This window comes from Drosophila biarmipes, chromosome 3R (assembly GCF_025231255.1).
Source record: "Drosophila biarmipes strain raj3 chromosome 3R, RU_DBia_V1.1, whole genome shotgun sequence".
Taxonomy (NCBI): domain Eukaryota; kingdom Metazoa; phylum Arthropoda; class Insecta; order Diptera; family Drosophilidae; genus Drosophila; species Drosophila biarmipes.
In genome coordinates, this window is record NC_066616.1 from 3,571,490 (window position 1) to 3,586,914 (window position 15,425).

The following is a 15,425-nucleotide window of genomic DNA, read 5'->3' on the forward strand; positions in this document are numbered from 1 at the left end:
CACAGAAACCAGCTAACGAGGCAGAGAACTACAAAAATAAAATAAAATAATAGCAAGCAAAATGACTGCCACATCTTGATTTCTTCTTAATCGAAAATCACCTTTTAAATAGTTCGCTTATGTCATCGCCGGGTTATTGTTCCTGACTGCAAACGGTGCCTTGTAGCTAAAATTAAAACCCCATTCAAATGCTCAGAAGATGACAAAATACCGCAAATACTTTTGTTCATAATACAGTGCTGCTGTTTACTGCCAGCTAAAACAAAACCTTCATTGATTGCTTAGCTGAACAAATGAATCCAACAAACTGATTCATTCCCGACGAGAAGCTTCTGAAGATTGCTAAACTGTTCATGCTATTAGCATTAAGTTTACATGGGCTTTTGGACATTTTGAGGGGCAAAACGTTGACAGAACTTGGTGTTTTATTATGCAATAACGTTAATGTATGGGTGTCTTAGAATAACTCGTTCTTTTCAAGCCAATAAACACGATCTCCTCGGCAAATTAAATAAAATACTTATTCTGTTTAGTATTCGGTTTGGCTACAGATCAGGACTTTAGAATCTCCATCCTCGCTATACCTTGCCCTGATTAATTATGCATGTACATAAATTATTATATGGCAAGCACACGGAGGGCAAGTGGTTAGGCTTTAATTTCGGCAATCAGATGAAATTAGACTATAAATCGAAAAGGTGGTATAAAAATATGATTTCACGTTTACCTTTATACAGAACCGTGCTTTCTCTTGGTAAGCTCTTTACGTTGAACCATTATTAGCATCTAAAAGACAGAGATACAAATAAATTATTTTTAAATGAGTTAAATGGCGATCACAAAATTGTTGTTTTGTTAAGTTTTGGAAGAAAAGCAAGTAGCCCTTCTAAATCTTCGATAGGCTTGTTTGTGAAATATGCTTATCCGTGGCATGTATTATCGACGTACTAAGAACTGCGCCTCAGCATTTTTGAATTGTAAACAATCCAACGGGAGGGGCAAACATAAATAAAATTTCTTTATTAAACGCAAGAAGAAAAACAAAAAGTGCGAAATGGTTTACTGAGAAACGAATCGAGACCAGAAAACGAAGAAAAAAATGCCATGGCGAGGCCAGCTGCAAAAATACGTGCAAACTTATATTTACATTTTGGCCAATGAATGAAATAAATTTTTCCTTGTCCGCTTTTTTCTTGTCTTGCGCAGCTTTCAGTTCACGGCCAAGGGGCGTATCGTAAATATATATTAATTTGAACCAATAATGTGACACACATATGCCCAAAATAGACCTCCTTCTGATGTACTAGACGGACAAATGAAAACAAGAGTAAAATGTCGCATATATTTTCCAAAACAAATATATTTTCAATGCCGCATAGTCATATTTTAAAAATAAATAATCCCACCTACTTATGGGCAGTGCTTTCAAACCGAACGGATTTAGCAAATAATTTATTATTATATATTTTTGATTTTTCTGAAACCTGCTGCACAAATCCTCATACGTTTTTATATGTTTTTTGAATAAGGTTTTTAAAAAAGCGTTTTAAAAAAATTATAATGTGAACCTAAATTTACATTACATTTACATTTTATAATTTTATGTTAGCCCAGGCACCATAAGCAAATTTTTTTTAACTAAAACTGTTCAAAACCTTAACATAAATAGCCGAATGTGTTTGATCATGTTAATCATGTATTCGCGCTTACAACTGATTCGGGCAATTATAAGCTTCGACATTAACAAGTTGACCGATTTTCCATATATATATATTTCTTTTGTTTTATAGCTTTGTATATAAATTTTTTTTTTTTCTGAAATAATAGGAAACAGTCCTTTGTGAAAACCAAAACTGGAGCAAACATAAAAGATCGAAGCGTTTTGAGACTTCTTGCACGTATTTATGTTCATAAAGTAAAATTTAAAGTAAACTGTTAGAACATTAAAAAATCAAAATAAAGGAATTTTGTAAAAAAAATATCGAAATTGAATGCGATTTACTGTTTAAAAATTGGACGATTAAATTACCTTTTATAAGTTAACTTTTATGTACATATAATGTTTTTGTCTTGTACCGTAAAAATGTATTCTATAATTTCAATACTTCTGCTTACAGATCCCAACGAATAACTCTTCGACCAATATCCCACTTAATCAAGGAATTTAAAAAGGTAAGTGGTCGCTTTTATACACAAATATAATGTTAACAAAGTGCCCGACATTCACTCAATCGTGCAGAAATGTTAGCCAAGGGTCGTTAATCAAAAGGCATCAAAATAAAACGCACAGTTTGCCGTCTCACACGGCGCATTGCATCATTAACGTTGAATCAGCGGCTATGAGATACTCTGTGTACTATGCAGGTGCTGGCAAACCTGCCAGATACAGATACATACAGATCTGAGAGTCAGCTCAGTGAGTGCGCAGAGTGAAACAGCGTCAAATTGCATTTAAATTGAATGAAATTAATTTGACATGCAAGCTGAGTTGAGTCGCAGCCTGAACTCAACTCGAAACTTGTCTGCTTACAATAAAGCGTTATAGTTACATGTGTAGAGATACGAACACTCTACAGGCAGACAAAGATACCAGCTACAAGATACAAGATACGCAAACTGCATCCACGTAAAAGGCATTGCACATGTCGGGCGAAATCAGAATGACATCCAACCCATGCAGAAAGAAACCTATAAAAGGGCGTAGAAAAGAGAGCTGGCACATACAGGAGTGCAGAGATTCTAAACACATGCCCCGATACAATAGCCTTGGGCACGGCTGAATCCCACCGCATGATGTGTGCTTTCCTTTAAAAATAACTTGGAAAGTCATCTATGCCTAGATGATAGCTTTAGTGCAAATGAATTATGTTTATCAATAGTTGATGAATTTTCGTCATTGAAATTGATAATGTTTAACTTTAAGACAATTTTTTCCTCTATGTCAATCCGCAATCGAAAGACTTTTGCTTTGTGTAGATCAGAATGATTTCATTGGTTTTATAGTTGCCTGGTAATGGCGTAGGCGTTTCCATATTTCGTTTAATTTGCTTTGTTGGTAAATCTTTTCTGCCAGCTTTCTTTCCGTTAACTTTTAGTAATTTCGCGCCTAGCATTGGAATGAATTGAAGTTTGCATCTTGTTGCTAGTGGCTTCGATTCGTTGGCTTCTATATGAACAGCTGTATGTATCTGCAGAGTCTAGCAAAGACTTTGGCAGGCAGCTGAATGAATGATTGCCTTATTCGTTTCGTTGTCAACTCGGGAACGGAGTTCGCTTCGATCTCTTCGATCTGGACACTTAGTGTGGGATTGGCTGATAGAACGATTTCGGGTGCCTCCAAGGTTAATCTTCCACAAAATAGTGTTTGTTTGTCTATGTAGTTTCTGCACGACTTAGTTGGTGGGCTGTGATCAGTTGGTTTCCATTTGTTAGGATTGTTTTTATATCAATCAACGATTTGGTCTTTCTTTTAAACTAAATTTAGAATGTTCAAAAAAGTATTTTACTATATATTATTTTATTCGATATTTCTGGTTGTGTATGTACTTCGAGTCTTGTTTTGAAGCAAAAGAACACCAGAGTCTATATGAAAACAATGAAGAACGCTATAATCCAGTAGACGCTACAGTTTTTGGCGTATTGTGGGCGTTGGAGTGGGCGTGAATAAACTTGCGTGCCTATTTTGAATATTCTAGTACTTATAGTTTCCGAGATCTCAGCGTTTATACGGACAGACAGACAGACAGACATGGCTAGATCGACTCGGCTTGTGATCCTGATTAAGAATATATATACATAATGGGATCGGAAACGCTTTCTTCTGCGGTTACATACTTTCTGACTACCTTTTGACTATACGAGCAACGAGTATTATTATGGATTGGTTTTTAAAAAGGCTCAGGAAATGTTTTTATAAACCAGTGTAATTTAAACCAAATGATCACTTATTAAATAGAAAATGGTGTATAAACTACTTATTTTTCTATCACTATCCTACAGAACCCTCAAAATATGTTATTTCCAGCAATTTAACTCAGTTTCTTATCAACGAACACGTTTGAAAATGCCATTTGACCAACTCCCCAATAAGTACCCACATTAGGCACACATTCTATTTAAATTCTTCTGGGCTGGTCCATTTTTTGGGCGACCGTAAAGCCACTCCCCTTTTGAACTGAAATTATTATTTTGTCCATCGAAAATGGCATTCCTAACAGCTTTAATTTACATTTTCTGAGTTGCTTTTTGATTTATTTGGCTTATGGGGATAATTCGTTGCGGCCGAAATTCCAATTCTCGCAGTTCATAACCGATGTTAAATCGTTATTGACGAGCGACGCCTAATTAAGCATGAAGCCCGGCAATCGAAGGCAACCCGTAACCACAGAACAGAAATTAACTAAGAACCTGCAACAAAAGCATTAAGTCAGAGCCCGTCACCTGTCGGCAGTATAAGATTTCAGCGTTCTAAAATATTTCGCATATTGCGCTGAGAGCAGACTTGCACGGCAAACACGTGAGACGTGAGAGGGCGCGGCATAGCCCCTGAGAGAGCCCGACATTTCCAAATTCTCATCGGCCCTATACCTATCTGTGGGTCTCCCCCGCCCGATTATCGGAGCAATTCAGAACGCGTAATTGTTACACCCTGATTACGCGACCGCAGCGAACCACAAATTAAAAAAGAAAGGAAGCCGGACTGGCCAAGCCGAAGTGTACACACCCTTGCAGTTCGAACCATGTAGCGTATTTTAAATCCTACGTACATGATAAAAACCGTGTTCTACTTTGCCAGATAAATGATAAAGTCGTTCGATTTGTACGCACAAAACAAGCAAGAGCGCTAGGGTCGAGTGTCTCGACTATCAGATACCCGTTACCCAGCTTAAAGCGCCACCTACCCCCTCTTTCAGTATATTTTGAGCGGTAGACGTTTTGGCCTTTTGTGGGCGTGGCAAACTGATTTTTAGGTAAATTAATAGGTATTGATGAGTCAAATTCATTTCAGTTAAAATGGTTTTCAAGCTTATAAACAGTAGGCGCTACAGTTTTTCGCAGGTAGTGGGCGTGGCACACTGCCAAGACCTGAGCGTTCGTACGGTCAGACAGAGAAGATAATATATATACTTTATGGGGCCCCCCTACCTGTTACATACTTTCGGACGAATGCAATTTACCCTTTTACTCTACGTGTTAGGTGGGTCCATAATATAATTTAGCCTGACTCGACTGTTCCATTGTACTCCGCCTTGCTTTGGTCACCGCGAGATCTCCTCCTCCGACAGTTGCAGTAAAGTTGCGACGTTTGGGGCGTACGGCGTGTGGAGATCAGTAGCCAAGCTAGACTTGCATGGTTCGCTGAGTCTCTCAAAGTATGAGAGCTAAAGTATTTTGCACACGTTTGTGGGGGCAGCGCATGTGCGGAGTGGAAGGAAATTGGATTACAAGATATTAAATTAAAATAATATGTCATTTTTACAGTTCTTGGTACCTCGGCTTAAAATAGTCAAAAACTCATTGAAAAACTTGTTGCATTCCTTTTTTATTGAAGATTAAAAATTAATACAACTTTAGATTTGCGATCGATATAATCGAGTGACTTGATTGCAAGTGAACTGAAATATAAAACTTTTAGCGCCTTTTAACGTAATGGGTGTATAGCTTTAAATCGGCAAATGCTGATCGCTCCAATAAACGCAGAAGCGAAACAAAATTGTTCCACTTCAGTTGAGAAGCGCAAAAGCAAAAAAAGTCGAAATAAACACAAAAGCGAGAATTAGAGATCGACAACAGCACAAAAGTAGTTTAAAGGAAAATTATTTTGCCCGATCATTGTGCTGATTCTACTCATTGAATTCCATTTGTAATTGTGAGTGTGCAGAGGGAGACGCTGAACTTTGAGTACGAATGAAATGGAAACTAAGCATCGATGGCAATTGAAAAACTGGAACTGGGGGAAGTGGCTGAGCAATTTGAGAAAACTAGCTAAATTATAGGCCATACGGTAACATCGGTCCGCAGCGGAAATCACTCGTAATTACATAAGGAGCCAGTCAACCGAAATCAGTGGCTCTCAAACTGCGATTTTTTAATTTCAATAGTTGATCACACTTTGATTTGGGTCCCTCGAATCAGTCGGTGCACATACATATTCTTCAACACATTTAACTATATTCTGGCAATGGCCTTGGAATCAAAGTAACCATTTTTTCTTCGCATGCTATCTGCCTAGTTAGCTTTCTATGCCCTTGCAGAGGTTTTGTTTAATTTCAGTCAGAAGTTTGCAATATTTAATACATTTCAATCACTAGCCTAAAATTCGTTGACCCAAAAGCTGACAGAACCCCCGACCAGGTTCAAGTGCGCCCCACAGTCGCAGCCCGGCAGCCATGACCACATGGACACGACAACATCTGCTCGGGGATGCGGTCACAGTGAAGTTATGCCGGCCGGCATCGAAGGGAGAACCTGAAATCAAGTCTGCTTAGTCATCGAACTTGGCCTAATGCAAAACACTGGCAGCCGACTGCCGACTTGAGGATGACTCAGCCCTGGACTGGCAAAAAAGATAGACTGAATGTGCTACCAGTTTAGCCCCCAGAGCCGAGAATCGAAGATCCAAAGCTGAACAGGCTCGGGCTTCTGCTGCTGCTGTCCTACTCCACTTCTTCATGGACCCGAGATTCCAGCGTGTTGTTGGTTGTTTGTACTCGGTTGCTCGTTGTTATGCCCAGTCATGGTTTGTCGACTTCGCCACGAACGCCCGCCCTCAAAGTCGATATGATTTTCGCCGCGGAGATGTAGCTAATGAAAGCATTGCACTGCCAAAAGTTGTATGCTGCATGTAGAAAATTATTAAAAACGGTGCTTTCACTGGGGCGACAGAAGATGTAGTGACGAAGCGCACCTAGAGAGTGTGCGAAGGATCCTACCATATTTACCAGTAAAACTGAATTCTGTCCCGATGGTGCAAGGATGGACCGATATGCCGGCCAAATGCCAATGGACTTTTATAGTTTCTAAGATCTCAGTGTTCATACGAGGGACGGTAGATCCTCTCGTCTACTAATTCTTTAAGAATATACTCACTTTATAGTGTCGGCTACTTTGGGACGAATCTAGGATACTCTGCAAGGAACAAGTATAAGACAGCGTTCCTACTAACAGATGCACATGACTATATCGATTATTAGAAATCCGGATTAGAAAATAAAAAGCGCATTTATTTGATTGAAAATTTAATATTCTTTAATGACAAAGTTGATAAAAAAATTAATTTGGATCCCTCTGTTTGATAAAAAGGTTTTGCGGAACTACAAAGGTTGGTTTCTTAATGCGAAACAATTAGCTACCGGATTCTCCCAGTGCATGGCCACATTCCTGCTTCCCATATATTTCGTACGTGGTGCGGTGTGCGGCTCTCAATTAGTTATTCATATAACGTGCTAAACAAAAATGTAAGAAATGTAAAATGATGACAAAGCCACCCCAACTCCGGGAGTTGGTAAAGGCCCGCATCCAGCAGCACCGGCTACTTGTGGCTGCGAGACGGAGCTCATCCTCATCTTGGCCACCATCCGCATCCTCGCTCGCCCTCAACAACTCGAACATTGTTTGCCTGTCTGGGCTTTGACAAAACTTTGCATGTCATGTTGTCATTATGGTTCCTTACCCTTTTCTCCCTCCACGGACCCTTGCTCGCCCTTGCAAGAGCGGATCCTTGGCTGACATTGTTTGTCTACTCCTTGTGCTGCGGTGTGATTTCGTGTCTGCCTGCAGCCGTATATTCATAGACATTATAGACACTTACCATCGGTTTAGGCTTCACGCCTTTTGTCTCAGCCCCAGCCAAGTTTACATCGTTCCCCTTTTCTGCACCGTATCCCTCCTCATGCAAACACTGATCCCTCTAGCCAGTGTGGCAGTATATTAAAGTTGTCAATGCATCTGCTCACCCTTCATCCAATGCCGTCAATGCTTTACAAACTTTGGGAGGAATGGTTTGTGTAGTAAGCCTTTAATAAATTTAAATTAAATTGCCTAGAGAAGGTTTGGAGTTCCTTTCATTCTTATATTTTTGTCTCTCTGAAACTAATTGGGCTCGAATAATTTTAACAGCCAAATTATTAGCCACTACTGAGGCTTAAGCGTATTCGGGTCACCGGTATTCGTCGAGGCCTCTATCAGGAGGTCTGACGCCAGGCCCAATCACTGGCATATATGGGACTAAGAGAGCAATAAAACTTCTCAAACTGGAAACTGTGTCAATGGAACACAAAGAGACTTCTTTGTTCAAGAGGGGGTCGTTAGCTTTACCACCAAAATCAAAGCCATATAATCAATACCCATAAAACCTGAACAAAAATCGTTGCTGATTCGGGGCTGGTAATATTTTTTACGTGGATTGATAATACCAAAGACAGTAAAAACTGCTTGCATAATCGGGGAACCCACAACACCTTGCAACATTTGACCACAACCAAATTGTGTAGTGTAGCAATAACTCGAAATACGAGAGAACTGCAATAAGTTGTTTGTTTACAAGTCAGTTTGGCATTAAACTTTGGCATTTCGCTGGCTTATTATTTTTGTTTTTGGTATCACAGACAGATTGGTTATGGAACGGTGGGCAGTGCACACCCAAAAGTTCAAGTGTATGACGACACGATAGTTACACTCATATTCAACAAAAAAGTATCTGAAAGATACACACGTCGAGGGAGCGACTGCATCGCCTGCCTTGGGTAGCTGGCTTGCCTAACAAGCGAAAAGCAAAAACATAACAGTAAAGTAAATTAAGTAAAACCATACGCCAGAAGCAGCCACATAAACAGAGATACAAATGCAGTTCGGACCAGCAGAAAAAGAAAAACCGGACCGAGCCGGGTCTCGGATGAGAGTAAATGTTAGTCTATAGTGTCCGAGAATGGAGAACACAAGCATATATGTGTGAAGTGGCGAAGGGGCTGTGGGAGGAGCTAGCGGCTGTTTCATGGCAAAAGTGGCTGACCTCGAGAATTCCCGCTCACGTTAGAAGCCAAAGAGATCACTCAAAAGTATCTGAATCTGTATCTAAATCGAAATCGGTAACTGGCCGCTCGCCGGACTCTTGTTCTTCGCATCATCGCTTTGGGCTTCTTCACCTATGTCGAGTTCATATGCCTAAAATTGGTAGCTTGCCTCATAAGTTGGTTATATTCTTTCGGGGCCAGCAGTAAGTTTTGTTTTTCCTCGATTGCGACTTGATTGCGTTCTCTTGTCTTAATACATTTCTGCCAGTAGAAAATAAAATAGCGCCTCCTCAGCTGGCTATGAGACCTGGTTTTAAAGATATTCGTTGGGAAAAATATTAAAATTTGGCTAGAATTCGGTGGCTTATTTGATCTTCAAGTTTGAAACTTAGCAATAAACTAATTAAGGTATTTTCTTTCATTTCAGATATTTTTCGTAACAGTGACAATAACTCAATTATTCCAAATATGTAAGTAATGTTCTAAAAGTAAATCCTTGCCAATGCCCATTAAAATCGGGCCATAAAAAATCTATTGACTTGCAATTTGTTCACATCCTAGGTTGCGCAAACTTAAATTAAAACTGTCACAGACCAGCTATTTCGAAATCTAAATGTACAACACACTTTCGATAGGTGTATATACATATGTCAGCGACGAACAAGACGTTGACTTTACATATTTTATTCACTATTGTTAATAGTTGTAACAGACAATTTCCAGACGTATTTAATTATATTTGCTTGAGCAAAACCAGCAGAATAGACGCCTTAGACCTTTTTTAAAAACTAATCATGCCTTAGTTGATTTTATAAGTTTATTTCTTTTTATATTACTGGGAGAGCATAAAAGCATCGGCTTGTCCATGTTTGCTTCTCTTCCCGTTTTTATGAAGTTTTGTCAACAAAAAAGTGGTTGACGACTTCCGCTGCCAAACACATTATACAGGTGCTGCGCAGTATACAAAAGTTCAGCAAAAAATAACACTATAACATCCGAAGCAAAAAAAAAACAATATTTCTCAAATATGTTGAATGCTTTACAGTTTTGTTAAGGTAAGGAAAAACAAACCAAGACTTTTTGTGGCTTTGGCAGTCACTTAAAAACTTAAAGACGACTGCGTCCTGTAATTGAATAAATTCATTGACCACTTAACTATTAGTACAACTTAACATAACTTAATTACACATTTAAGAACAGGTTATTAATAAAAACTGCTGCTCAAAGAAGGCTTGTAACTAGGCTTGTATTTTTTTTAAGACAAACAATTATTAATAGTCAATCATCAGAGACTTACTGATATGAATATTTTAAAATTAAAAATGCTGTTATGAATGGTGTTCCTAAGTATTTATAATTAAAAAAAACAATCACGGAAGTTAAATTATTTCTATATATTTTGGATCAAGTTAGTCTGCAAACAATTTTGCTTACTTCTTTATATATTTAATAATCTAATGTCTGTAAATGCAGGAACTCAATTTACATTTTTTTATTGAAGATGACATGTTGACATGTTCACCATTTTCAATATAATTCTTATTTAATTTAATTTACCTTTAAGATAAATTCTCTTCAAACGAAAAATATATTGAAGTAGAAATTATAATTACTTTTCCTATGTACCACTTAATTAATATTAAATACTCTCCAGAGGGAAGCGGCACTGGAATCTGCTCTCCTATGAGATGAAAACCAGTTACGTATACCGGACCCTGTAAAATAAAAATTATGTTTTTAATTGCACTAGACATATGATTGTGAGGATTTCCAATATCTTACCATATAGGGACATGTGAAATTAAAATTGGAATATTTTTTAAAAAGGTTAAAAGTATTACCGGCGCTTCATATAACTTTCGCAGGAATCGACACCCATCAAAGGTGATGTTGTAGAGCCAGGGCATAAAGCCATTGCCCCGCTTAAAAATTTGAGCATGAACTCGAAGGTTAGAAAATTCTTTTTGGACAGTTCCATTGAAACTAAGGGTTGTTCTATCCCTTCGAATCGCCTTTAAGCGACATTTGTGCACCAAAATCCAATTTGTATCCACAGTATCACAAACAAAGTTGGTAAACTTGAATCTGGAAGCGTTCTTGACAAAAATTTGTTTGTGTGGTTTGACTTTTTTCTTTAAGAATTACTTACAACACAACCAATTTCAAGGCCAATATATAATGCAAGGACAAAGGGTAAAACGTTTGATCCAGTTCCCATTGTGCAGATAGCATTACTTCGTACTTCGTGAGTTTGCCCACAACTACAATCATCAGTTCTCCAATGACTTCACATTTCTTTTTTCGCCATTACCGGTCAAAAATAAATCTTCATTTAATTTTTGGAATAATTATACTAATTACCCGTAGACTAAAAGGTTAAATCACATTTGGTAATTTAAAAATAAATGTAACCCTAAAAATAAATCACTGTAGACGGCAGTCACGTTGTGACGAAGCGCACGCTGCTACTGTCAAACCACCGCTATAACTATTGAAAGTTGTTATTAATGAATTAGAAGTAGATTGGATGAATGAAAATCAAAATTGAAGCAATTGATGAGGTAAGGAGACTGGTGAATCTGTATGCGTTATATTCTTGGTAACTGGATTGGAAAATAATCAAAAAAGGTCCTCTTTGCAAAGCTCTCTGTATAACTTACCAAATAAATTGGAATCTTAAATTCCACAATATATGAATATCCTCACGATGCGTAGTTCCACAATAAATTAAAAAAAATAACTTTTTTTGGCAGTGTAATGGATTCTTTAAAATAGTTCATTTTTCGTTTTTATTTAAATCTATTACAACACATATCCGTTCAGAAAAAATATGAATTTAATAGAACTGGGGAAAATACCATTTCAGATAAATTATATGTGAGGGTTACCAATGGTTTACCTGTTAACAGGCGCAAAAAATTCCTTAATATTGACTTTCTCAAAATGGGAAAATTCCCCCAGACCTTTAGACTTGTTTTTTTTTTTTGTGGATCTGTGTCTTACTTATTCTGAAAAAATGATTAAAAAATTATAAAGGGCTAATGCTAAATTGCTCGAAGCTAAATTTACGTAAATTTACGCGGTCTGTCAATTGCAAAGCTAATATTAGAACCACGAATGTGTGCAGGCTGGCAACGATTAAAACATCCATTAGACCCCAAAGCACATTTGGGCTCCGCACTTTCAGAAAAAACAATGATGGGTCCAACAATGGAAATCCGTTGGTTTCTGTTGCGTGGCTAGCGATGCGCACAAAAATAAAGTTTGGGTTGGTTTTACGCTGCATGTGTTTGGCACATGTGCATCAGAGCCATCAATACTTTGGATGAGACGTGGACTGCTTTTACCTCATGTTGCCGGCTCATTTTCTTTATGGGCTGCTTACTCTTAGATGTGTTGGCACCTAACTCTTATTCTATTCTACCATCGACCTAGCTTCAAAATCTCAAAAGCATTTTTTTGAACTAATGTATCTTTTTTTTTATTGAATAATATTTAGCTCTATAAAGTACATGAAAAACATATATTCATGATCAAGAGCACTAGCCGTGTCTGTCCGTACGCATAAATGTCTTAATCTGAGATTCCAGCAGCACTATTCCTAAACCCAAAAAAACTTTGAGTTTTAATTTAATAAGTGGGAGAAAATAACAGTACATCTAGGATCTAATTTGTGGGAATAATTTAATCCTAAATAAGGGATAAAAGTATCCCCACATATTATGAAAAAACTTATACGACCCCAAATATTGACATTTTGACAACAATCGTGTTTACTTTGATATCGAAATAGATTTTTCGTTTGTTCGAGCTTCGAACTGTATCAAGTATCGGTTATCTTAGGGTTTGAACTTAACACCCGCAGGAAATTATTTGCTATAGATAAACTGCCACGAGCGGGGTTCTTCAACCGAGTAGTTTATTGTGGCCTTAGTTATAAACCAAATTGTAAAATAAAGATTTATATTTTACAATCTTTTTAACGACTTGGCAATAAAGCGTGTAAAACACAATTTTAAGCTTAAACTTTTTTAAGACAATCTCACATACATTTTTGTGTATAAATCCTTCTGGTTTTCTTCCTTCACTGTGGCTAATTAAACATTCTGTCACGCCTTGACAAGTTTTTTAAAGCTTTCCATGTATGAAATTTTAATTCCAGCTACAAAACATTCTTGGCAGCCTTTTTTTCTGGGGCGTGCCTCGTGGCTGTGGAACTCTGACTTTTGGTGGGTGTGTACGAATTTAACTTTTTAGCATGCAACTCACTTTTAACGCAAAAAAAATATTTTTAAATGGCAGTACGCAAAATGGGTCAGGCCGAAAAGTAAGCGTGAGCAGGTCGGTGGATTGATGAAATAGCCAAGACCCTGATACTGAAACGGCTCCTTAAGTTGCGAAAGCGGAGTTAGGAATTTAGTTTCCGCTTGCCCAAAGTGTGTAAAATAGCCAAAAAAAAGTTTAAACTCAGATGGCCACACTCTTTGGTAGCAATTTCAGGCAGCTGGCTTGAAATGCACGTATCTGAGTGATACAGATACAAATGCTCCGAAATTGAAATCAAATTGCCACCATAATGCAAATGCAGCAGTTTGTACATTGTTTGGTTTTCCTTTCAGTTGCTTGTTTTTCCCAATTTTCCTGTTGATTTGGCAATTTTCAGCCCCGCATAGAGATAGCAATAGATGCTGGAGACAGAGATGGAGACATGCATCTCGCCGGCAAAGAGTTACAAATTGCAACTTAGTGCCTGAAGAATGTGCCACGATAAGTCAATAACTATTATTAACCCAAACTGACGCTGCCGCGCTGTAACTCGCAGATTGAGACGGCGATCTCAAGATGCAGATATAGATATTGCCGAACGATTTCAATTGCCGCTGATTGTATCTCCGTGGAGCGAAAGTGCATTGCGGCCTTATCGATATTGAAATGTTAATGAACTGAAAATTTTGCGTGTCGAATTGTCGAGCAGTTCGCGCTGGGCATGTTTTGGAGATCTACGACCAGATCGCAGCAGCGTGATAATTGCCCAGCTATGTTCAATGTACTAGCATACCGAGATTGCCGTTGCTGTGATTGGAAAGGCAGCAGCGACAGACAAAGACCAAGACTGAAAACCCCTTTGAGACTTCACTTTACACTTCACACTTCACTTTCCATTTTGTTGTTTTTTGGCCACGCTTGAAAAATATTTCAATTAATGCAATCGAAAAATGAGGTGGCCAATGAGAAATAAGCAGCGTGGCTACAATAAAAGGGGCAAAAATAGATTTTCACTATGCATTTTGTACATTTCAGCAGTTCAATCACGGAGCCTGCATATATATTTTTCAGTTTTCTTTCTGTTTCGTGATTTTTTTTCCAAGTTACTCCAAAAATATCTCATGAATTGCACACAATTCACTTGAAGCGATCTTTGCTCATTACAAAATATGTAATTAATACTTGATCTTGAACTCTATATCATTTTTGTAGACTCCTTTCTGCCCCTTTGGTATTTATATAGATTCAGATGGGACCTCTTTGTGGACCCGCAACCCTTTCCCCATTGCCCATAGCTGGAGTACCCTGATCGGCATCTATTAACCTTTCGATCATTGCACAACTCTGGGCAAGTGAAATCGACAGCTGAAATGCCCGTCGAATACGTGTACACATGCTTTGGCATGGCATGTCACCTAATGCGCTGATATCTTGCGGATACTAACATGTAACACGAAGAAAAGGCATTCATTGGGGCGCATGGCATGGCCGTCGCTACGATTTATGAGCCAACCCACGACATAAGCCGCTGGGAGGGGGTTCCATCGAGAGGTTGGCGGCTCGGTGGGTTGGACTCTGTGAGTGATGGCTGCACATCAGCGCCCACAAAAGCAGCGGTGTCACTTTCAATTGCACGCCTTGAACTCGGATGCGGACTTAGATTCGGGCTCGGACTGCAGCTGGAAACGGGACGGGCAGTTGTACTGTGGAGATACTTTTACACTACGAATCGAAATTGGGGCTCAGATGTCTCATCAAAGTCTAGTGTGAGGGATATTTTAGGAATACTGACTCTATGCTCTTCAAATTGAGAACATGTGTGCACGATAAACAGTTGGTGATGTTTTGCTCAGTGCAGTCGCACTTTCTCGTTGTCGCGCTTTGATTTGTTTTCCCTGGGTTTCCTTGCTTTATTTTTATGGCTTCTTTTGGCGCAACAATTTGAATGTCATTAGTGTCAGTGGCCGGCAACTAACGGAGCTTGACACATCTCGTCTCCACCACCCAGTAACCACTGATGATTTTCCGACGCCGACCCACCCCACACCCTGTGATTTTTATTTTTCACACTCTTCCACGCGCTGAGAAACAATTTTAATTTAGAGTCACGTTAAACATAATTTACAATGCCGCTTTCCAGCTGGTCAA

General features: G+C 38.5%; 2 protein-coding genes across 9 annotated transcripts in view; one reads left to right on the top strand and one right to left on the bottom strand.

Annotated features, from left to right (window-relative positions):
• LOC108032903 (uncharacterized protein CG43427) overlaps positions 1–15,425 on the top strand; it is a 55,957-nt gene that overhangs the window by 21,145 nt on the left and 19,387 nt on the right. For all 8 annotated transcript variants that reach the window (XR_001768648.3, XR_001768649.3, XM_017106953.3 and 5 more), the window contains 2 exons: positions 2,118–2,172; positions 9,439–9,481. The gene's annotated coding sequence lies outside the window, so the exon portion shown is untranslated. The remainder of the gene's footprint in view (positions 1–2,117; positions 2,173–9,438; positions 9,482–15,425) is intronic.
• On the bottom strand, positions 10,571–11,317 carry LOC108032904 (uncharacterized). The gene is given in 4 exon segments (XM_017106957.3): positions 10,571–10,726; positions 10,794–10,846; positions 10,849–11,107; positions 11,161–11,317. Coding segments are annotated over 4 exon segments (537 nt in total). The 5' UTR covers positions 11,230–11,317.